Source organism: Myodes glareolus, chromosome 1 (assembly GCF_982192425.1).
Source record: "Myodes glareolus chromosome 1, mMyoGla1.1, whole genome shotgun sequence".
NCBI classification, from domain to species: domain Eukaryota; kingdom Metazoa; phylum Chordata; class Mammalia; order Rodentia; family Cricetidae; genus Myodes; species Myodes glareolus.
The window spans coordinates 88,889,055-88,914,092 of NC_142026.1; the positions used below are offsets into that span (position 1 = coordinate 88,889,055).

Below are 25,038 nucleotides of genomic sequence, written 5' to 3' on the forward strand. Positions count from 1 at the left end.
TGGCGGAGCGGCTGCAGGCCTCCCGCAAGAAGTTTGTTGAAGCTGCAGGGTCCGAGAGTGGTGCCAGATGACTGAGCTTTCTCCACCTCTCCCACCAAAAAATCCACAGCCCTGGCGCTACTGAGGATCCAGTTGCGGGGTTCTTGTCTCATGGGACAGGTCAGCCGACTCCCAGGCTCAGGCTAAGGAGAAAGCTTAAAGTCCTGGTCCGCAAACCAGGTACGCAAAATAAGGGAACAAGGGTGTGGTGTGGTGTGTGAGGGGGAGGGTGGTGGTGAGATCAACCAACTAAGAATGGGAGAGGCTTAAATCTTCAAGATTCAGCACTAAAACGAAGACTCAGAAAACTGACAATGCGAGAAACTTTGGAATCAAATTCTTAGTATTTAGAATACATTGAAACAGTAGCCAAGGGGAAAGAAATTGTCCAAAATCAAGCAGCTTTAGTTAAAGTTAATAAAACAGCAGTTCTTGTTTATTGAATGAGTGCTGACAAAATCTATTTAAGTGAAGGTCAGAGGCTTCATGACCGCACAGATTCAACAGCCAATGGCATAGCTGGTATCAGACATAGGCAGGCCTCTGTGGATTCCAACCTACCACTGTTAATGCATGTCTGGCATTAAGAGGAAGTGGAACCACTACACCAGAAGTTCAGTGCTTAGCTTAAGAAGAGAGGGCCACATCCCTCTCCTTGAGATCCGGGGACCACAGGAGTCAAGGTCTAGTGGCTGGCCCTTTGTGTTTGTATTTATTCTCATTTTACATTTTGTTCAGAGACAATGGGACACCTAGCAAATCCTCAACACTCAGCACTCTTAGCTGCAGCTGATAAGAAGAGAAGAGAGAGAAAAATCCCAGAGAAAAAGCCAACTCTCTGCCCAGAGGAGCCAGCAATTCAGCCTGGCCACGCTCAGGAAGCAAGGGACGCTTCTGAGCTGGGTCCACTCTTGAGTGTGACATCATTCGCAGAGCATCAGACACACCCACACTTAAACACACAGTGTAAAAAACGCTCTGAAAGGAGCCCTGTAAACGGGCAGGCGGACTTTCATTAGCAGATGGACGCCAGCCACTTACTGGGTCCTGTTTACAAAGGCCCAGCTTCCCTCAGAGACGGTCAGTGGAAGTCCAACAGGGTTATGTGACTCTAAGAACAACATGCTGTAAAAACTGTCTTTTAAAGATCATAGAACGAGTTCTTCGACTCTTAACAGCCTGCCGACTTCTAGTTTTTCTTGATGCTAAAGACACACAGTGGAGCCACAGAGCTGTGTGGAATGAGATCCCTGCAGCAGGCCAAGCATGAGGAGAAGTCCCTGACACCACCTCTCTGTCTTCTCACCTCTAATGGTGACATCTTAATGACTCACCTTCCTTAGCCTATTTCAGGTCTGCATTCTTTTTATTCCATGGACAGAATAGAACAAGCATTTTTTTTCTTGTTAGACTCTTGAGTTATGATCCACAATTTCATATTTATATGAAATAAGTAGTTTAGCATAGTAGTTGGCATAGTCCTATGGATAGTTTATATGGGATCGAATAGAATAAATGACCCACACATGAAAATTCCATTTTAAAGGATTCCATTCTAATGGCTTTGGAAAAAAGCTGTGCCAGCAGCTGCTTAGGTTAAAGTCCTGAGCCGCTAGGGACAGGACCCTCTTTATTGTGCCCCAGACCATGCTCTGTCTTCCTGCGGTGCAATTCTCACTTCCTTATCTCAACTCCCAACCTTTGATCTTCTGGGCTTGGAGCCAGAAAACAAGTATCTAACACCCTAGGAGACATCTGTAGGCAGTCTGTAATATGGCCTTGACCTGCAGCTCAGTGTCCTCAACGGCCCAGAAAGCCACAGTTCCTGAGGCAAAGGCACGGCACTTCGTGAAGTTTATTAAGATTAGAGGGTCTGGAAGGCCTCTCCTAATTCTGACCTGAATGACCCGAGTCAGATCGCAGCACAGAGGACTTTCCTGCTCCTAAGCCTTCAGGCAAAAAGAGCTGGGTAGGTATTGGCCAATAGCTAGGTAACCAGTGTGACGGAAGTGAGAATGGAGAATGCGGAAGAGGAGCTGAAGAGGAAGCTGGGTTGGGGATTTTTTTTTTTCTAGGTGCAGAGGGAAAATGCAGAAGGAGGGTAAGCAGAGTGGGACGTGGTCCTCTGCCGGAACTAAGATAATACCGTTTAGCAGGGCATTCTGTTTGTTGCTAAGGGGACAGCGGTGAGCTACAATGGATGACAACTTTCTACTGGAGAAAGGGGTTATTAGAAATTAATTAGAAAACATGACGGAACCCATGGCAGAGTTCTAGGCCAGTGAGGACGGGGACAGGGTAGACTCAAAAGATTCAAAAGATAGCTTCAGGTAAAACTGATATAACTTGGTGATAAATGCGTGTGTGTGTGTGTGTGTGTGTGTGTGTGTGTGTGTGTGTGTGTGTGTGTAGGGCCTCATTAAGAATCGCTCCCCGGCCCAGAATGTAGCTGAGTTGGTAGAGTACTCACCTGGCATGTGAGGAGCCATGGTTTAATTCCCAGCATCATATAAAAACTGGACATAGTAGCATCTGCTTGCGACATCAGCACGGTGGAGGTGGAAGCTGGGGAAGCATAGTTCGGGGCCATCCTCCACTACACAGCAAAGTCAAGGCCAGCCTGGGCTACCTCAGACCCCAGCACAAAATAAGCACAGCAGCTCAACAGCTGTGTCTCTGTTTGGGGGACTCTGAAATAAACTGGCCTGTCATTCTTTCCTCCTCTTCACTCCACACTTAACCCTCTGCATGCTGCTTTTCCTAAGTCAGAGAATGCTTTCACAGGCTCCCAAATAACAGGAGACCCAGGGCTTTCCTGTGTTTCCTTTCGAGACCACTTTTGCTCTTCAAACACGATTATAGGAAATATTTTCTCAGACCAGAAGTCACTTAATCATGTAACTTAAAAAAAAATGTGGCTTTTCTCTAACTTAGCCCGATGAAGTTTCAGTTTAACTTTTTGTTTAACAGGGAAGAGTAATATGGCGTTGGCCAGGCATGGTGATGCACATTTGTAATCCCAGAACTTGGTAGTGGAGACAGGAGGATCGGAAGGTCCATCCCAGCCTGGCCGGTATGAGATCCCAACTCAACAAACCAACTAAATCAAAGCCAAGAGTCAAACTATTCTTTGGGAAATCATTTTCAAACTATAAAGTGGTGTATTGCTCTTACTAAGAATTCAGAATAGCAAGGCCATGCTCCAGGACACAGCGTCTCTCTGTCCCACGTGCACCCTTCTTCCCACACTTCATTAGCACACTTCTTCCCACACTTCATTATTCAAACTCAAAAAAGAAAAAAAAAGCTCCAAGCTTCCTTACTGACATTACCTAACTGTGGCCAAGTTCCTACATTTAATCCAAACTCTGGCGGAATGAGCTTTAGTTTAAAAGTTCATCTAAGGAGGGACATTTCAGTTGAGAAGTCCCTGCTGGCTAATGTCTTCGTTGCTTAACCACGTGTAATGGCTTTGGAAAGACGTCTATTACAGTGATGCCCAGCTTCAGAGGTCACTCCTTCCCACCCACATGGAAGGAGGCGTGGATTTGGTTTTACGGGCTATTCCTATTTACACCAGCAGGAACAAAGGATTTACTTTGAATTCCTGCGGATTTAGACTGAAGTTTAGAAATGGAAGACAAAAACTTAGCTATTAAGCGTATAAATCAAATCTGCCCTAAACTCACAATAGTTTTCCTTTGGAGAAAGGAAAAATGGGCAGCTCCTTCACAGAGAGGCTGTGGCACCGAGGCGCGTCCACCTCCTAGGGACTTCCATCTACTTGGTAAATTTTAATTAATAGCAAAAAGTTAACACTGGTATTATTGAGATGACGGTTGATCCATTTCTGTAGGAGAGACTATAACTTGGTGACTTTACCTAAGTTTGACCGTGTGCCAGCTTTTCAGACACACACCCTCTGTAAGTCTCAACTCAGTTTCGTCAGTGCAGTATCATGGGATCAGCCAGGCTTGGGCTCCAGTTCTGGCCTTGCCACTTTATGACTCTGGCTAACATCATCTCTTTGGGCCTCACTGTTCTCATCTGTAAAATGGGCCTAATAATAATAATGATACTTATCTCATAGGAATGCCATGATGATTAAGTAGGGCCTGCTTCCTATAGGCTACAGGGATGTCCTAGTTCACAGTTCCTCCTCAGCCCAGAAACCAGTTAGTTCCTGCTGAATTGTGCCTTGACCCCTCCCACCTCCCAAGTCTACCCTGGAGCCCTAGCCCCACTGCCTCTAAGTAGGGCTGCACTTGGAAACAGGACTTTTCAAGAGTTATTGAAGTAACAAATTAGGTTCTTAGTGTGGGGAGCTAATGCAGTGTGCCTGATGGGCTCTACAAAAGGGGGCAGCCTGGACACAGACTGAGAGAAAAGCATAGAAGAGCCAGAAAGCCAGCAACAAGCCAGGGAAAGAGGCCTCAGAGAACCAGCTCAGCCAACTCAACGTCCTATTTCTTTCTCTTATTTTCTTTCTTTCTTTTTCCTTTCTTTCTTTTTTTCTTTCTTTCTTTCTTTCTTTCTTTCTTTCTTTCTTTCTTTCTCTTCTCCCTCCCTCCCTTCCTTCCTTTTTATTTTTTTTTTATTTTTTTTTTTTGAGACAGTGTTTCTCTGTAGCTTTGGAGCCTGTCCTGGAACTCACTTTGTAGACCAGGCTGGTCTTGAACTCACAGAGATCTGCCTGCCTCTGCCTCCCAAGCTCTGGGATTAAAGGCCTGCGCCACCACAGCCCAGCTCAACATCCTGTTTCTAACCAGGATCATAATCAAATAAATCCGTGCTGCTGAAGAAGCGCCTATTGTGGCAGCCTAGCAAAGGAGCACATGACCCAGATGGGATGACAGTCTCCAAACCACATGGTTCCTTATGGATCCTGATTTTGTTTTCTAAGACCTGATCTCACAAAGCTCAGGTGGAGTAGGAGGGCCTTCTGTCTATGTGTTAGTTTCATTGGTCAAATAAAGAAGCTTACTTGGCCTTTTGATAGGACAGCAGCTTAGACAGGCTGAGTAGACTGAACAGAATGCTGGGAGAAAGAAAGCAGAGTCAGGTAGATGCCATGACTCTCCTCTCCGAGACGGACGTAGGTTAGAATCTTCCCAGCAAGCCACGACATTGTGGTAAACACAGATTAATAGAAATGGGTTAATCAAGATGTGAGAGTTAGCCAGTAAGAGGTTGGAGATAATGGGCTAGGCAGTTTAAATGAATACAGTTTCCGTGTAATTATTTTGGGTAAAGCTAGCCAGAGCCAGGTGGCGGGAAGTGGCCCGCTGCTCCTTTTACTACACTCAGGCTGTTGTCATACTGACCACGTAGACAATGCATGAATTCCTGATCCTCCTGCCTCTACTCCTGGTGCTGGGATGACAGGCCTGCCCTGGCATCTCATTGCATGGCAAAGCTTCAAGAAGCAGTATGGTGGGAAGAAGACCTGACACAGCCAGTTTCCTTCCAGGCCCACAGTGTAACCCTGTTTACGTAAACCCACATGTAAGCATTTATAATGAGAATCCAGGTTGGTCATCTAAGCTGTTGCACACAACATCTACAACCAAAGACCCAAATGTAGAGAACAAAAAGAGGCAGAAATTCTCCAGAATCATCAGGTAAGCACATGGATGATGTTCACACTTGAGCTTTCCCAAAACCAAGGATTCGTTGTTTAAGCAAGGTTACTTGCAGTTGACCCAAAGCTCAACAGCCTAGTCCTAAAAACACACCTCAAAACACTTTAAGACTTGCACACATTTATCACAAAAGGAACTGTGAAATGTCATGGACTTCTGAGAGGCACTTTTGTGTCTGTTTCCTTTGGGTATAGACGTCACTGAGTTCAGACTGGAGAGATGGCACAGCAGTTAAGAGCACTTGCTTAGTAGAGGACCCAAGTTCTGTTCCAGCAGTCTCCTGTTGGTTCACAACCATCCCACACACGGTACACAGACATACATGCTAGCAAAACACTGTGATGGTTATTCTTGGTTGTCAACTTGACTACATTTGGAATGAACTACAACCCAGAAATGGAGGGCACATCTGTGTGGGATTATTTTTCCTTGCTTTGACGTGGGTGAATCCAGAACTCTGAGGTAGTTAGATACACCCCTTCGATCTGGATCTGGAGGCAGGAAGCCACACCTTTATTCTGGAACATACCTTCTGCAGGAAATTTTTCCTCTTTGCCTGCTTACTCTCTCTGGCAAGTTCACTCCTTCTCTAGCATTGGAGCCTACTTCAGTGTATACGGAAGACCAGCTGAAACAACCACCCTTGTGGACTGAGCAACTTCTGGACTCTTGGACCTTCCATTCACAGCCAACCATTGTTGAGATAGTTGGGCTGTAACATGTAAGTGACTCAAATAAGTGATTCTCTAAGTTCTGATACTGTACAGAACCCCCAACTAATATACTTATAAACATAAAAATGAAATACATTTTTAAAGTTTATTTTTTAGAAAGCCACTGAGTTAAAAAGGAGCTTCATCTCAAGGGTCAGAGTGTATATTACGACAGAGAGCTGGGGCAAGCAAACCATTACTTTCTGATTCTCCTCTGACAGCTGGTCAGATGACATAGTCAAGGCTGGGGCTGGATCACATGCTGGAAACAGTCAGGGAGGGCTTATAATGTGGCCAGGTCAACTGAGGAACCAGGTTTGACTTTTAAAAGTTAAACATAAGTTATTTCTTTCAGTGACTGAAAACAGTTGTGTGAACTACGTGATAGATGAATCTAGGTTTTTAACCTATAAATTTTATGAAATCTAATGCAAATCAAATACCAGCAAATATTGTTGTCAAAATTGAGATATAACAGCAAGTATGAAATACACAAATGATTTTGAGGATTTTGTATCAAGGGAGGATATAAAATTTCATTAATACATTTTAATATGAATTACATATTGAAATATTTGGCAACAAATGTTCTAATCGCATTCTGTTACTGTGTCAAATACCATGACCAAAGCAACTGGGAGGGTGGGGGGGAGAAAGGTTTTATTTGGTTTTACTTTCAAGTCATGATCCATCACCGAGGGAAGGCAGGCAAGAGCTCAAGGCAGGAGCCATACAGGAACTTGGCTTGCCGACTTGCTCAATAACTCATTGACTCATGCTTAACTAGCTTTTTAAATAGCCCAAGACTACCCGCATGAGAAATGGTGTTGCCCACAGTGGGCCGAGCCTTTGGACATCAGTTAATGATCAAGACGATTTATTACAGGTATTGACAATTAAGGCTGACCAGGATAGTAGACCAAATACCGTTGTTAAGATTAATTTCACCAATGTTACATGTGGTTTTTGAATATTTTAAATTCCTTGTGTCTTGTACCTCTTTTTTCCCTGCCAGTGCTGAGGACAGAGCCCAGTCTTGTGCATGCCAGGGACATACTTTGGCTACATGCCCAGGCCTTGTTTTCTTTTGCAGGGTCTAAGTAGCTCAGGCTAGCCTTAAACTCAAGGTCCTCCTGTCTCCACCTCTGTCTCCCAGGACACAGACCTGCACCACCAGGCCTGGTTCATGCTATATTCTTAGTGCAGAGATAGACTGTTATAAATTAAATTTAACTTGTATGGACTGAGTCCAACACCAAAAGCAAACCAACAGCTATATAACCATGCTTCTGAATAGTTACCCAGGTGTCTAGGGTGAGAAAATTTTAATTTTCTTTAATACAAAGTAGAATTTTTGAGAAAATGAGTATTAGGAAGTTTTGAAGAGGTCATAAAGTCTTTTGTGTTCTAAGAATGAAGAGGACTAGAGCAATGCTCCGTGGGTCAGAGCACTTGCTGTACACATGTGAGGACCTGAGCATGGATCCCAGCAACCGGTCAAATCCAGGAGTGTGTGCTTGTAACCCCCATGCTGTGAGGTAGAAAAGGAGGACGGCTGAGGCTTGCTGGACACCAGCGTCCGGATTCCCATCTCAGGGAAATAAGGCAGTGACACCAGGATACCCAGTGTCCTCCTGTGACCTCCACAGACACACACACACCCCACACTCACACACAAGGAATACACGACTTAAATGACTAAATCAAGAGTCTAAAATACTAAAGTAAAACAGTATTTGTAAAAAATCGACTCTATTCAGGTCCAATTTCATATTACTTTAGTTGATACGTGTCTACCACTTTGGTAATTCAATTTGTAAATTATAGGTAATAAAATACAACTTGGTAAGTATGGAACAAAAATACTTTCATCTTTTCTCCAACCCGAAAAATTGTGTATTTCTGTAGATATCCAGGATGCAAACACATCTGGATTTCGGTGGGAATACGAGCAGTCTAAGCTAAGCAAACAACTGTTGTGGAAAAGATGTTGATTTTGAACCCACTTCCTACCCCATAATGTTACTAGGACCCTCATCTCTTTCTCGAACATCACTGCCAGCTTTATGAGAGATAAAAGTCAAAGAATTCAAGTAGATGCAGTGATCCTGAAAACAAGCCAAACATAATTTAATCTTTTGGTGATGGTTTGAAAGGCACACAATCATAGGGACAGGTGGGTTACTTCCACTCTGAAGCTCAAAATTAAGTGGTGTGTTGATGGATTTCATCAAATATTAAGAAAAATAGATTAGTGTACACTTCCACATCTAGGAAGTTCTAAGACTGGACATGCAAATCAGTATTTTGAGATCAAGTAGGCTACAGTAGTGTATTTAGGCCTTACACTGAATAAACTTTCTATCCAGGTAATTAAGGATCCTTTTTCATGAAAATCAAGTCATTATCTAACAAAATTTGGTTTATTTGGAATGAGTATCTTGATTTAGTTTCATACTCTGGAGACATTTTAATTAAAAATTTAACAGCCTGCTTCTTTAAAAAATGTATAAATCCAAGTTTTGCAGAAAAGTTGAACTCAAAAATTTTAAAAGTACAATTTGTGCCAAATGGTAGTGGTTCACACTTTTAATCCCAGCACTTGTGAGACAGAGGCAGGCGGATCTTTATGAGTTCGAGGGTATCTGGTCTACAAAACGAGTGACAAGACAGTCAGGACTGTTCACAGAGAAACCCTGTCTGGGAGTACAAACAACAGAAAAGCACACTTTTGCTGCTGTATCATGAGTGTGGTGTTCGAATCTGAATCCACCCTCAGTGAGACATGATCAGCCCACCGTACCACAAAGATAAAATTCAAGGGGTGCTCTCTTAGGGCAGAAAAGCTACTGGAGGGGAATCTCCTGATTGATGTAATCGGGTACAGTCAGTCCTGACTTGTTTTAGACTGGCATGTACACTGCCTAAGAGAAATAACAGAATGGAACCAACCACCAAACCAGAAGAGTCAACCTACGCATACCTTTTTGTTCTAAAGAAGACCACACTCTATGGCCACGAACATTCAACTCTTACAGAAAAGTCTAAATCAGTGCTCCCCAGAGAAAATACCCATCTTTAGAGACAAAGTACATACATGACTGTGGAGCCCCTCATCAATATTTAAATGCTAAATATGAATTGGTATTACAGGTAAGGTAGATCTGCAATGCCAACAACACAGATTCTGCCCCAATGGAGCCCACTATAAATAACCTGGTGGTTGGCTATCACGTCTTTAAATCTGTAAGATGGTGGCCCAAAGGACCAGCCAATCACTACTGGCCCAGGAGAAGGGTCCAGTGGAACAGTCAGACATGTGCTTGGGTCAGCTCTGCTCCTGGCCTAGTGGAGCAGGTAGTGGTGGATCAGGCTCCTGTGTCAGCTGTAGGTGCTGGGCTGGATCGGAAGTAGCCGCTGCCAACTGGAGCGCCTCTGTTTGCCCTTGGTGGGCGTGTAGATGCTCCAGCGTTTCCTTGGAAAGTGTGATGACATGCACTGGCTCCGGCTGGGAGGCCTCCATCTGGCTTCCAATCATGCCAAGGCTCTGAAGGTGCTCTGTTTGCTCCTGCTGAGCGGAAAGAATCAGGCTCTGCAGCTGCTCAGGCTGCTGTGTGAGCAGGGCAAGATTACCAGCTGGGTCTGTGGCCATGCTCTGAGAGCTCTCAGCAGGTACGATGCTGACCCCCTGGTTGGGGCCTGGCATGAAGTTAATGTTATGCATAGAATCGGTTACCAGCAGCTGAATCTCCTGCTCTCCTGAGGTGGAGAGCTGGTATGGCTGCAGCTGAAGAATGTTCCGGACCTCGTCAGCATTACTGCCAGAAACACTGCTAGAATCTGATGTGTGTTTCTCTTTGCTGTGAATTTTCAAGTGAGCCTTCAAATTGTCTAAGCGAGCAAACTGTAAGCTACACTCAGGGCAGGAGAAAGGCTTTTTGCCGGTATGTAGGATGCAGTGTCTCCTCTTGGCGCTGGAGTCAGAGAAGGACTTGCCACAGATGCTGCAGGAGTATGGCTTTTCTCCTCTGTAAGAAAGAATACAGAAACAATTGCTTCCTACTTCCTGGTTACTTAGCAGAAGAAATCAAAGCTAAAGAAACACTGGGCCTAGCAGCAATGCATCTGAGTGTTTGCTGTCCTCTTTATAAGAATTCCTTTCCCTGAATGCCAATGCTTAAACCCATGTCAAACCCTTAAAATAAGTTCCAGCTCCGCTTCACACCAAAAGAAAACAACATGGGAACCACTTTTGGCCAGCGTCCAAAGTCACAGGTCCTACCAACTATTGACTGACTTTGAGTGAACGGCTTCCATGTGCTTCCCCAAGTTTCAAAAATAAAAAAGGGCTTATGGTAGGGCGGCAGGTGGGACTGGGCTATGGGGAATGAACTTTTTTAAGTCTACTGTTGTATGTGTTTCAGGTAAGAAAGTAAACATTTACATATTATACAAACAGTTCTATTTTGCTTTTAGTTCTTACAGCTGATTTTTAGATTCTAAAGGTCAAATAGGTATGTATGTATTATGATTAATATCAATATTAAAATTTTAACAGCTCCTAATTACTTTTGAAGCTTGTAGAAATATATGTAAGTCCAACCTGGAATAATTTTTATCAACAGTACTCTTTTCTTTTGGATGGAATTTTTCTATGCAATCCAGTTTGGTCTCAAACGGTTGATCCTCCTGCTTCTGGCCTACCAGGTGCTGGGCTTGTAGGCATGCTCTACCATGCTTAACCCCAGATATTATTTTCTTCCTTTTGAGACATGGTCTAACTCTGTGGTCCATGCTAGCCTTGAACTTGCAGCCACCCTCCTGCTTCTACCTCCTATGTGCTGAGACATCAAGCTTCATACTTCACTAATGGTTTAATTTGCGTGTGTGGCGTATCTCTGTATGCATGTGGAGGCCAGAGGTCGCCACTGGTTGTCTTCCTCTCTCTCTCTCTCCACCTGATTGTCTGAGGGTCTCTCACTGAACCCAGAGCCTGCCATTCTGGCTAGCCTGGTGGTCACACAACCCCTGGGATCCACCTTCCTCCGCCCTCTGACATACATGCAGCGCCACCTCTGGCTCTTACATGGGGCTGGAGATCTGAACAAATTCTCATTCTCCTGCAAAAAGTAGTTTATTCACTGAGCCACTTCCCCAGGCCTCAATTTACTTCTGATTGAAGATGTAAGCTTCAGATCACTCCCCAAATAAAAACTGCAACAAAATAATGAAGCCAACAATGAAGGCTTTTATTGGTCAGAACTGATATTGCTGGTTTTGTCTGAGAAATTATTTTAAAAAATAAGCTAATAAACTACACAGAAAACTCTATCAGAGTAACAACTGGAAATAAAGCTTATTTAGGGCAAAGGTTACTCCCACAGAACACCAGACTTCAGTGAGGTTGCTAAATGACAAAAAGCCAGGTGTGATGACATACACTTACAGTCCCAGGTGTAAGCAAGAGTTCGAGTTTGAGGCCAGGAGGTTACAGAGGTATGTCCCATGTCACCCAGCCCCAAACAAGCTTACCGGTGGATTCTGATGTGGGTCTGGAGGGAGCTCTTTGCTGTGAAAGACTTCCCACAGATTTCACAGGTAAATGGCTTCTCGCCTAGAAAAATGAAAACAGAGAAAAGCATTTATTAGTTCACAACCGACATTACAAAATAACAACCCTGGCCAGGAGGTGCTGGCACACACCTCTGATTCCTGCACCCAGAGGTAGGAGGATCTTTGTGAGTTCAAGGCCAGCCTGGTATACAGAGAGAGTTCCAGGACAGACAGCCAGGGCTACATGGAAAAACCCTTTCTTGGAGAAAAAAAGAAGAAGAAGAAGAAGAAAAACAAAATAAGAACCCAGGCGCTTTACTTTCCCAATGGGAGAAGCAAAGGCCACTCTGTTAGAGCACAGGAAGCACATCTGGGCGGCGCCAAGAGAATGCAAGGATGCAGAGGAGGTGTGGTTCCCTTCCATGATGATGGAGAAGCTCTTCATATGTGGGTAACAAAAGAACTCGTAGTTACCCCTGCATTTTCTACCCTTGAGTCTAACACTGACTCTTGCACCTCTGCAGAACTTCTGGGTAAGGTGGCCAGGACCTTCGAAGGGACCTCTGTGCACCAGGGCACACTGCTCACATTTATAGCTACCTTCCAAATGTGTCTAGAATCTGACAATTTCTCACTTCCTCCTTCGTAGATCACAGCAGTCTTGAAAACGGTCTCTTACTTCCTGTTTATACACTGTCAAGATGGTAAACAGTGTGGGCCTTTCCACACTGACAGAACATTTCACAGTAGCAGCAACTGCTCCAGTGGCCATATCAGGAGACAGCAGCCAAAGCTTCACACTACAACAGGTAACAGATTTTCTCTCTCTCTCTCTCTCTCCCTCTCTCTCTCTCCTATTCCAGAAACCCTGCCAAATGAATGACTTTCCCACGGTGGTCTAAGGCTCACATAAAATGTGCAAGTACTCAGATTTCACTCGTTAACAGCAACAACAAAACTAATACTGTTTTTCAGTATTAGTTTGCACACTACACATGCGACAATGGACTCTCATCTCCCCCAGAAGCCAAGTGAAGGAAGGGATCCTAATGGAGGTTAGAGGAGTTTTGGAAAAGCCAACAGCAAGACCTGGCCTCACTAGAGAAAGCAGAAGAGAGATGCTCTTTCAGACTAGACTTGTCTCCGAGCTCCACCCAGCACGGCACCCACACACAAGACGAGCTAAACGGATCAGAGTGTGCACATGGTTGCCTTCACCACGCAAAGGTGACAGGCAGGCGGCTTTCTAATCAGAGCTGCGGCTACTCAGACCTCAGTCAGTTCCCACCTCTCATGTAGACTGTGCACCTGTTCCACTTGGGCTTCAAATACACAGATAGTGGGCAGTATTTTTTAGTCTCATTGTATAGCTCTGACTGGCCTCAAATCAGAGGTCCACGTGCCTGTCTCCTGAGTACTAAGCTTACAGGCATTCATCACTGTGCACAGCTCCAGCTCAGCAGAGTTCAGGATCTACTCCTGGCTAGGGCCGTCTTGCTGTACCTCCAGGGCAGAAGGTGGAGAAGAAAGGACACTGGAGGGGAAGGGAAAGGACTAAACTCATCCTTCTTAGTGCCCCACTATCGGGGCATCTGATGTTTTAACGTGTTTTGTCAGTCATTAGGATTCCAACACTGGTCTGTAGGACACTCAAGCCATGGTGACGGAATCTCTCACCCTTGGCTTCAGATCTGTTCTGTGTGACTCTCTCTTCAACCTAGGGCCACTCCTCTCTTTTGTTTAGTTCGGAAACACTGAGAGACCTCCGGCAAAGTTGTAGCTAGGAAAGATAGTAACAAAAGAGATGATCATGGCTTCAGGAAGGGTGTGCAGTCTATGTGCAAGGGTAGGAAACGGAGTGTGCTCCAATAACAACTGAAATCCACAGCACTGAGTGCAGACAGAATGCCCGGACAGATTGGAGGGCCTGACAGGGCACTGGTCTAAGTACAACAAAATGCTAGGGTACAAGAATTCACTGCAGAGTGGTGGGCTCAAAGACGAGCCAAAATCCCAGACAGAGGTTTAAGTAGACAGATGATGTGTTCAGACTGTGTCCGCAGTGGACTAGAGGGAGGATTTCCTGCCAGACTATGCATGAGGTATTGTGGTCAGGGCCAAGAGATGCAGAAGACAGACGCACAGAGGTTAAAGGCTGAGACACGAGGGCTTGGGCAGCAGAGACTGGAAGGAAGTCTTAACATGAGGTTCAGACAGTAACAGTGAAAGGTGAGGTCAGAGACAGGAGGATGACTCAGGAAGACGCAGGCAGAAATGACTCAGTCCCAGAGGGGCCACGACTTCTGCATCGTTTCCAACTTCTTAAAATCTGAACTGTTAACAGTTTGTCATGTCAGCAATGACGATTCTGTCCTAAATTAATGAGCTCCCAGTCTCTTCACCGCCCTTCTGATCCGAAGGCCTTCCTCTCTCAGTCTGCCAACCACCTATCCTAGGCCCTTCCTTCTCTGCCCATCCCTCCAAGGCTGCTCAAGTCTTCTCAAGACACATTAAAGGACTCCTTCTCCCGGTTCATGGCCCTGTTGCTTTCACTGGTCTGCCCCACTGGTTCTCTGCAAACCACTGGGCTTTTACAGTCTCAAATCCCCACGTCTGTCCAACTGGTGGCACACGTACATGCTTCCTGAGTCACCCAGCACTTGCTCTGTCTTCCTGATCCAGGGCTCCACTCTGGGGAACAAGACTCGCCCTCCCTCTGTGGCTCCATCACACTGCACTGAGATTCTTAATGGATACACACAGACTTTGCAAGGGCAAGAGGTCCCGGGTGGCCCCAGATCCCAGGAAAACTGTAACAAGCAAGATGGACTCATCTCAACACAGGCAGAGAAACTTTGGCAGCTTCGTACCTAACCCACAGAATGAGGTTGTGACTGAAACTGTGACGTCATGAACCTATCATGTGACTGGGCAGGACAACCACATGAGCATGGGAGCCCACACCAGTATTTATCTAACACAATCTAAGGGACAGAGCTGCCGGAGAGGTGGAGGCGCTCTGTAGAGCAGAACCTACTCACAAGGATGGCTGCTGCACACAGGCACACTGAGCAACGTTCCCACCTTAAGGACAGAGGAAAATCACAGTCCATGGTGGTAGAGCACACCTACAGTCCCAGCACTCATGATGCTGACACAGGAAGACCGAGTGAGTTCTTAGGCCAAGCTGAGCTGCCTAGCAAGACCCTTTCAAAAGAACAAAACCCACAACAAACAAGTGGCCCTTATCAGATGTGTGAGTTTGCCTGGCTTGACTATGTCCCACAAGCCTGACCTGCTTCAGGTCAGGGAAAATATCTGACTGTGAGACCATGAGCCAGATCCTTCTTAGCAGCACCTCTCACGGCAGCGCCGCCTGCCCATTAGACAAGTGGCCTTCGATATTCTCTTGGGGAACAGAGAGATAATGTGCCTTTGGTTTCTCTGGTGTCTGGTGCATGACATCTCACCTGGAGAGAGTGTGCACTTGAGGTCTGAGAAACAAGTGATGGTCTAGGTTCTTAAAGCAAGTATGGCTATGCTGGCAAATGCCTGCTTTACATCCTAGTTCAGGGTAAGGAATGAGATGCCAATGTGGCCATTGAGCTGAGTGCTAGAGACAGATGTGTTGTACGAAGACCTTGTCCTTGAAGAACCCTAATGTTTTGAAGGGTTTGGCTCATTCTCCCCAACAGGGACCAATGTCTATTTTTTCTTTTTTGCATTTTAATAACAAACTCACCACATAGACTACACAGTCCCTTGAGAGATGGTTCATTATGAGGGAGAGACACCCTCTCTCTCTCTCTCTCTCTCTCTCTCTCTCTCTCTCTCTCTCTCTCGACAAGGTTTCTTTGTAGCTTTGGAGCCTGTCCTGGAACTTGCTCTGTAGACCAGGCTGGCCTCGAACTCACAGAGATCTGCCTGCCTCCCTCTGCCTCCCGAGTGCTGGGATTAAAGTTGTGTGCCACCACTACCCAGGTTGTTTTAAAGTTTCACAAATGTTTGAAATGTGCAGCTATAAACAAATAAACTTTGCTACATGGCCCTGTTGTCCCTGTGGTCTACCCAAGCATCCTTCTCCTAGCACCCCGTCTGAGGGCTTTGTACTGCTGTCTCCCCACAGCACACTCAAGCGGCTCCCATCCCCGGGACAGGCCCACCCAGAGAGAGGCACCTCTTCCCATACCTGCTTTCCTGCGCCATATCTAATTTCCATGCATCATGGATATGCTACCTATCTGTTTGTCTGGGCCTCCCTTCTCAAACGCTGATGTCACACCAGCAGGGACTTAGACATCTCTTTATCTGTCCTTTGGCCTAAAACAGAGCCTGGTACTCAGCAAATGGTCAGTAAACATGCAGTGAATGGCTGCATTACAGTCCACAGGCTGTACTAGTGAGAAAGCCTATGGAAGTGAAGGAGCCACCGAGATGCTCGGAGGTGACGACACCAACACCAAGTCTGATACCCAAGACCCACATGGTGGGGGAAACTGACTCCAACAAGCTGTCCTCGGACTTACACATATATGTTTGGCACCTGTGTGCACATGGATGGACATATACACATACTGTAAAAAATTAAGAACGTACAGAGACTTTCATAAAAGTCACCCCTTATAAGACAATTTCCTAAGTGCTTAGGGGTCTGGAGAGATTGCTCAGTGAGTAAAAACAGTGACTGTTCTTTCAAAGGAGCCAGGACCCACATGGCAGCTAACAACTTCTGGTCTCTAGGAGTACTTCGTGCATGTGGCACACACACATAAATGCAGGCAAACCACACTTACATGTAAAATAAAAACAAATAAATTTCAAAATTGCTGGGAATCAGAAACAACACAGTTTTTTTTTCAGATTTTAGAAAATTTTCTCTCTTGTTCTCTCTCCCTGTCTCTTTCTCTCTTTCACACACATACACACACATTTTAGAGATGGGATCAAATCTACACACAAAATTCATTATGTTTTATATATAAACTTCCTCCACATAGTCTGGTGAAAATTTTAGACAGTATCTCTGGTGCACCTAAATTTTGATTATGTTCTATCCCATGAGGACAGGTGTGGTACTTTCCACTGTTGCATCACATTGACACTTAAAAAGTTTGGGATTTGGAACATTTTGGGGTTTTGGGAGTTTCTGGTCCCAGGCACTTGGATAATAATATTTAGGTTTTCTTCAAGTTAGGAAATTACCAACCTGCATTAAAAAAAAATCGAGGTGCCAAAAGCTAAACAATTCTTGTGTGTGTTTGCTTTTGTCTTTTGAGCCAGGGTTTCTGTGTATGGCCTTGGCTATCCTGGAACTCACTCCATAGACCAGGCTGGCCAGATCTCAGAGATCTGCCTATACAGTATTAGTAGACAACTTGACAGAATCATTAAATAATCTACCTTAATAGAAACTGTTTCTTAGAAAAATCCAACAGGCTTATTTTTAACCCATATCCCTTCCAAAAGGTCCAAGATGGACAGTTTTACTCCAATGAACTTAAAATGGAAAAAACAAAACAAAAACCCTACCTGCCCCAACAATGCTGCCTTCTCATTCCTACCTCTTTGGGAGATAGCAATTTCATAGCTGAGCACTGGCTCCAGAGGACAGAGAGGAACCCTGTGTCTACCTTCGTGTCTGGTGTATGCTTTCTTTTCTAAACCATTTATTGTGTTGAAGTAACAGAGTGACACGGAGCCAGACCGAGACCGACACTATGCTGTGGAATGACATGAATTCTCACACACGAACAGCATTCGTCAGGCAATCTCCATTTTGTGCCGACTCACAGCGGGATGTAATGTCCCCACACAACAGTGGCCATAGCATTTTGTGCTGGCTTACAGCACTTTGCCTTCACTTTGGACTTTTATAAAACTTACGATGCACCGCACAGGCAATAAGCATACCAAGCCCAGGCGGAGAACACGGCATGCAGCAGGGAGCCTTGAAAGAGAGGCGTGTTACCTGTGTGCGTTCGCAGATGTTTCTTTAGCTGAGACACATCCATGAATTTTCGATGGCAGTGGCTGCATTCTGGTAGTGAGTGGCCTTGCCGCAACAATAAAAAAAGTGTCAGTGCATGCATGCTCTCCCTGCATTTCTTCAGTGATTTCTTTTAAAGCGCTTCCCTGAAAAATAATCACTGTAAATATGGCACTTTCCAACAACAATAAACTTTATTACCCCAGTGCCCTTCTAAATACCCTTCTCTTCGAACACCAGAGGGACTGGGCGGCTGAGCTTGAGTGATGCCCACCCCATTTCATTTCTCATCAGGGGCAGGAAGAATAGAACCTTTAGCAATCAGAAGCCATGGGTGAGACATCCCTTTCTGGATGCCACTACTAACAGCCAACTAACTGAAGCCTCTTGAGCAAGCAGCACTCTGGGATACAGCAGTTCTGTGGTGGTGGTTCTATGTATGGTTCCAAAATTATGGTGCAAACGTTAAATTGAGTCTTACCTGGTGGAAAACAACACTACAACCGCTGACTTTTCTTTTCTTTCTTTTTTAGCTAGTTTCAGGTATCCCAGGCCTTAAACTCACTACATACCTGAGGGTGATTTTGAACTTCTGACCCTCTTGCCTCCACATCTCAAGTGCTAGGATAACAGATGTGTGCTCACATGCCTAGTTTTATGTGATACTGAGGATGGAACCCAGGGCTTCATTCATACTAGGCAAGTTCTCTACTAAACGAGCTGCATTCCTAGCCTGTTTTTTCCAATTCTTTCATTCATTCTGTAAGATGAACCTACTGTTTCACAAATACTTTGTATCTGCACTTCTTCCCCAGCGATGCAAAACTTTTCTCACCTTATTGGTATCGTACCTGTATGGACTCGATAATGACTCTTTAGCTGTCTTTTCTGGCTGAAATATTTTCCACACTGATCACAGGTAAAAGACTTCTGCCCTGCCAAATAAAGAATAAAAACCACTTAAACCATGCCCAAACTGCAGAGAATTAGAATGCTCATGAAGAAGTTCAATAACACAGTGCCCAAGTTCCCATTTTCTACAAGTGATATGAGTATCTTGTCTAGGTACCCAGAAGAAGCCTTTCCAGTGTGTGCAAAATTATGCAAGGCCATAGGGGGAAGTGGAGCCTGGGGTAGAACTGCAGGCTGTAAGTGGTTTTCACACAGAGAATTCTAAACTCTAGTGTTGAAGTAAAACACATTTAAATGTATATTGCACTGCAGCGGCCAGTTAATAAGTTCTAGCTGGAGGCTGGTGTCGTTCAGAACAGCACATCAACACATGCACAATCCTGTCTTTCAATGGCACTGTGTGGGAAATGACACCAGGCTGCAAAAACACCATTTAGATGTATGCTAGAAATGCCACCCCAGGAAATAGGAACCTGGTGCAAGTCCAGGTTCTAGTGCAAGTCCCAGTGCAAGTCCCAGTACCTGAGTGCAGGCTCATGTGCTCCAGCAGTGAGTGCTTGGTGGTCAGTGCCTTGCTGCACACAGTACAGGTGTATGGCCGCTCCCCCGTATGCATCCTGCTGTGGACCTGCAAGGAGTGCTTCTGGGCAAAGCCCTTTCCACACTCGTTACATTTGAATGGTCGTTCCCCTGCGATCAAAGCCAAGAAACATGGTATAAATAAGGACCTGTGCACTCTTCTCTTCCTCCCAAATTAAAATATGCAATATAGAATCATTCATACTGTTAAATATTTAGGGCAAACACCTCAAGTCCAGTGGATAGGTGAGCTAGAATAAAATAATAAAGGTCTAGAAAGTAGAACAGATGAAATCAAAACCAACAGGTAGAAGCCATGAGATGGATGCAACCTAACTTTTAAAACCTAGCCTTCATATTCACAGAAATACCAATAGCTTTTAGTGCCCTGATCTTGCATATTATTAGAGGTTAAAAAAAAATCACTACATTTCGGGCTGGAGAGTGGCTCTGCTCTTACAGAGGACTCTAGCTGGGTTCCCAGCACCCACAGAGTGACACCCAACCACCAGAAACTCCAGTTCCAGGGAATCTGACTGACACTCTCTTCTGGTCTCCCTGGGTACTAGGCATTCGCATGGTGCACATACACACATACATGTAGGGAAACCCTCATACACATAAAGAAAAACCGATCCTTATACTACAGTCAAGGGAAGTCTCTGCTAGTGAAGACAGACTCCACAGCAGATAAGGAAACCGGCAATGCACAGAAGGTATCAGGGACACTGGGCACAGCAGCACACATCTGTAATACCAGCATTGGGAAGCTGAGGCAGGAAGATCAGGATTTCAAGGACAGCCAGGCTACATAATGAGATCATGTCTCAAACCAACACAACAATTTATTGGGGCTGGGGATTTAGTTTAGGTGTAGAGCAACTGTCCAAGGAAGTAAAAGGCCTTGGCTTGGGGCTCTTGAAAAGAAAAATTTAAGTTTCTAAAAACCAAACAAAAATGTAGAAATAGCAAACCTAGAGGCTTATAAGTACAGTGGCAATCTCTCAGAAACTAAAGCAAAGATGAAAAGTACAGGTGAATAATAAGGAAATTACAAGTCATGTCTAGGAAATTAAGACAGCAGGAGTTCTGGACTGGAAAAGAAACACTGGGGACAAAATCCTGGTGATAAGTAAAGCAAAGGAGAAAACATGCACACACAGGCTGAGTGCAGCATTTCAGGGGGAGTGAAGGAAAGACTCTACGTGCTGTCTTACTGAACAACAAAGTACTTTAAATTATGCACAGTTTGAACAAACACTCTAGTATTTGCATCCATTAGTTACAGAGCCCATTAGAAAATAAAATAGAACCCACCACAGTTCAACACATAGTCGGGATTTTGTTCTGTCCATAGTGCCCTAATTCAGGTTCTCACCATACAGAATCTCTGAGGGGATTTCTTTATCGAGAGAGCACCTCACATATCCCTGGCTCACCTTGCAGCCAAGTATGCTCCTGAACTTGAGATCCTCCTGTCTCCACTTCTGGAGTGCTGGGATCATACATGTCACCTTGCCCCGCTTCTGTGGTGTTGGCTGGGGAGTGACGCCAGTACAGTCACTCTGGTGACAGCTACATCTCTGGGAAACTTCAAACATGGCTAATCCAGAGAAATACCAGAAGCCTGGGTGTGGGCCACAGGTAGCTGCAGAAGTTCTAGGTGGTTCTAATGAGCAGGCTCAGAAACACAGCAGCAGGTGCTGCTAGGTCACATGACAGCAAAACTAAACACTAGCCCGTGTATATATACGGAGGCTTACAAGTGACAATTACAACCTGACCTGAAACAGGGCAAATTAAACAGCTCAATAAACTGCTTGAGGAGTTCTGCTAGAGATACATCGTCCAATATGTTAGCCATAAGACATACATGGTTATGAAACAAAATTAAAATTCAGTTTCTCAGTCTTGCTACCTAAATTCAAGTGATAAAATTTCTATGTTGGGCTGGGATACAGCTTGGCTGTAAAACGCTTCTTGGCACGCACCTAAACCCTGGGTTCCATCCCTGGGACTGTAAAAGAGGAGAAAAGGTCTCCATGTTGTCAGTGGCTGCCATATTGGTCAGGTGGAGAGGACATTTCAATGACAAGGGGACTAATGCCAATGCTGACTCAGAGGCACCCAAAAGAGGAAAAATCTTCACAAGATGGCTAAACTATAAAGATGTCTAAAGAACAGCAAGAGAATGCTTCTGCAAAGATGGGGAACACTCACAAATCAAAGGGCAGGAGGCGCTGGATAACTTGATAAGTAAAGAAAACAAAACCCAGGGCTCTGCTCTGGATCAGGCTTGCTGGGTCATCGTGGCATGGCCGAGTCTGCTCTAAGACCCTCTCATCTGTACACTGCGGACGTTACCTGCTGTGAGATTACTGAGAACTAAACACAGTAGCACCTACGAAGGCTTTACTGCAATGCCTATCATGCAGAAATGGAACAATTATTAAATACTGTCATGACAATCCCCAATTTCCCAATGAGGTGCATAAGTTTGGAAAGTGTAGTTACCAGTGTGGCGCCTCTGGTGGATGGCTAAAAAGTGATTATACTTAAAGACTTTGCCACAGTCTTGACAGCGGGCCTCAGGACCATTGGCGCGCTTTTTTCTTCCACAGAGCCTCTTGGCTGAAGCCTGGTCGTCTTCATCTCCAATGAGTTTGTAGTCTTTAAGCTTGACAGACCTCCGGATCCTCCGCTTGCTGTACCTACTCAGGCTATCCTGTCCATCCCGAGCCTTGGGGTCACAGTTCTCATCCTTTTCGGCAGGCAGCTCCTCCACTCTCCCTGGCTCACCTGCAGGCTCCAAGTTCTTTTCTTTTGGCATCTGTTCACTCAGTTCCACACCGTCCCCTTCTCTAGCCACAGAGTTTTGTCTGTTCTGAACCGAACTGTTCACTCTTAGCTGCATCTCCTCCTCTGCAGCTAGTTCTGATTTCCCCTCCTGCACGCTACGGCCTTTTCTCGGTCTTCCCCGTTTTCGTTTTAAAGGATCATTCTTCTTATTAGAAATAACGACGACTGGGGTACCAGTGTTCAGAGCCGGTGGCTTTGGGGAGCTATGGTGCGTCTGGAAGTCTGTGTACGCCTTTATCAGATCGTAGACTTTCAGGAATTGAGCAGTGGCCAGGATCTGTTCTGTAGTTTTCTCACTGGCATGTAGATAGCCTGTGTAGATAAATTCCAGCAGAATACCAAAGGTGTCTGCAACCATGCCTTCCAACATATAGATAGACTGGCCAATCTCGCCCTCTTCCGCAAACATCATCGAGAAATACTCGCTACTGGCAGCGAGTAAGGCTTTGTGGGCTCGGAAATGCACATTCTCCACGATTAAAGTAATATCACAAAGAAAGCCTCTCTTCCTCTGGTCCTCGAGGCTAGCCAGGACGGTATCACTGTGCGTGTCTGAGTGCACAAGCTGAGCAGAAGACTCCGGTGTTGTCTCTGCCATCTTCTCCAGACGCTGAAGAGGCTTAAATCTGAAATAAGAAAACAAGGTTTATTTAGGAGGAAATATTGTCTAACAAGGCTGTGTTCATGTTTCAGTTGACACGAACCATCATTGTCATTATCACCTTTGAAGTCTACTTAGAAACCCAGCCTTGGGTTCTCACCCTGTTGTGGCTACATTTGCCTCTTCAATATCCATCCACATAACCTCTTATGGTCTGGAATTTCCTCTGGAAATTACAGAACGAGATCAAACATCTGTATAGCCTTCCCTTGCATTCACTTGGTATTTAAACTTTGTAAGTGTGAGCCGGGTGGTGGTGGTGAACGCCTTTAATCTTAGCACTAGGGAGGCAGAGGTGGGTGGATCTCTGTGAGTTCGAGCCAGCGTGGTCTACAGAGCAAGTACTAGGACAGGCTCCAAAGCTACACGTAGAAACCTTGTCTCGAAAAACCAAAAAAAGTGTGGCTGCACAATGTTGGAGTTGGGGCTATGCTGCCTCAATCCCACACGTGATTAGCTGTTTGGTCTGTGAGAACCAATATGAGAAAGATAAAAATGAACGCACGCAAGTGAGATGGGCGGTGAAATCCCGCCCGCGTCAAGAGGCCCCGCGCAGGGCAGCGCCGCTCCGAACAGCGTTCCAGGCCCGGGGCCTGGGTCCCGCGAGCGCTCCAAGGCGCAAGGCTCCCTGGACCCAACCCACCGGCGGCGGACATACCTGTCGGGGCCAAGCGGGGTCCTGCCGCGGCCAGCCCACCCGGCCACCTAGAGGGGACCCGGCTGGCAGGGAACGTCGCCGCTCCCCCGCCCCCACCGCCGCTGCGCGCTGGCTCTCACTCAGCTCCTGCAGACGCCGCGAACCCCAACCCGGAAGCGCGCACCTTCGGCCGCCGGATCACGTGACCACATAGCCCCGCCTCGGGGCGGGGTTTGCTGGGGAATCCGGAAAGGGACGGGCTGATGTGGGAACCTGCCTATTCGCAAGAGTTTGCGTCCTGCTGCTCAGTCATCTCGGTCACTTTTGTCCGGTAGACTTCAAACCTGCTAATGAGGCGTGCGTGGTGGACGAATAAAGCTACCTCCGTCTTTATCCTCACCATCGAATGCTAATGTAATAGTTACCCCTAAATGTTTCTAACGTCTGCCTCTCTTACGCGTCCTCCGCGCCTTGTTTATGCACGGAATGGGGCTGTTTTAACTGGTTTTAACCAGTGCCCACCTGGTAGGGTTAGAATGGGCTGAGTAAGTACTTGGCTCGGCTACTGTGACTGAAGTGACCATTGTTTTTCTTCACGTTTCCAGCATTTTCAAGAGACTGTTGAGGGTTTCAGTTGTCTTAGCTGTAGTATTGTTCCCTCTAGGACCCAGGAGGATGGGAGAGTTCTCCAAATACAGGTAGTCAATCTTCTGGGTAGCATCTGGTGTGGCTCTCGTGTCTCCTCTGGATAGATCTTTAGTTTGGTCTCCAAAGTCCCACTCAGATTCGTTCTGGACCTATTTCCAACTGTTCGAGCGTTTCCGCTCAGCGTTTATGCTTCTCTCGTAACTAATTATTTCCACTTCCAGATTCCAAACCTGCCGTCTGTATCGTCACCGTTTGGAAAACTAGAGATGGAATTAAGTTTTCGTTTGGGGGTGGGGGTGCAGGGGAGACAGGTTTTCTCTGTGTAGTCCTGGAACTCACTCTGTAGACCAGACTGACCTCGAACTCACAGCTACCTCCCGAGTGCTGGGAAATAAAGGCCTGTGTCACCACCACCCTGCTCATTTTCCCTAGTTTTTATTAAAAGTAGCTCAAGTCACACAGGTTCCCACTGAAGTTTCCCCTTTATTCTGAACAAATCCTTCAGATTTGTGGGATTCGGGAGCTCTGCTTGGAAGCAGAACAGGAAGAACAGGTGATCTTTGAATTTAGCTCCCACCTAGATTTTTCTTTTCCTGCCAAAAGAGTTTCAGAAAAAAGACTGCAGTAAAAATAGGTGTCTAATTTGGAGAGTAAAGAAATAGACTAGATCAAATATACTGACCAATCTATTTTTAAAAAACAATCTTTTTTAATTTTACATACAGACTAATCTGTTTAAATGGGAAGCTGGCTATTAGTAACAGTGTCAGTAGGAACTGGTCACCAGGAACCAGTCTGAGGTAGACCGT

The 25,038-nt window shown here is 45.5% G+C and overlaps 1 protein-coding gene and 1 long non-coding RNA gene across 2 annotated transcripts; one reads left to right on the plus strand and one right to left on the minus strand.

Moving 5' to 3' along the window:
* Positions 1-78: 78 nt before the first annotated feature.
* On the plus strand, positions 79-15,992 carry LOC125394337 (uncharacterized). Its single transcript, XR_007230187.3, has 4 exons — positions 79-219; positions 778-6,402; positions 12,597-12,756; positions 14,630-15,992. It is a non-coding gene; the product is annotated as an uncharacterized LOC125394337 (long non-coding RNA).
* On the minus strand, positions 8,156-23,757 carry Zbtb24 (zinc finger and BTB domain containing 24). The gene is made up of 7 exons (XM_048425122.3): positions 23,603-23,757; positions 21,939-22,909; positions 19,368-19,535; positions 18,785-18,868; positions 17,916-17,999; positions 11,927-12,008; positions 8,156-10,422 (listed from the first exon to the last, which is right to left on the minus strand). Exons 2-7 carry the CDS (start codon positions 22,879-22,881, stop codon positions 9,723-9,725), a joined length of 2,061 nt encoding a protein of 686 aa, XP_048281079.2. The 5' UTR covers positions 22,882-22,909; positions 23,603-23,757; the 3' UTR covers positions 8,156-9,722.
* Between the last annotated feature and the right edge of the window lie 1,281 nt (positions 23,758-25,038).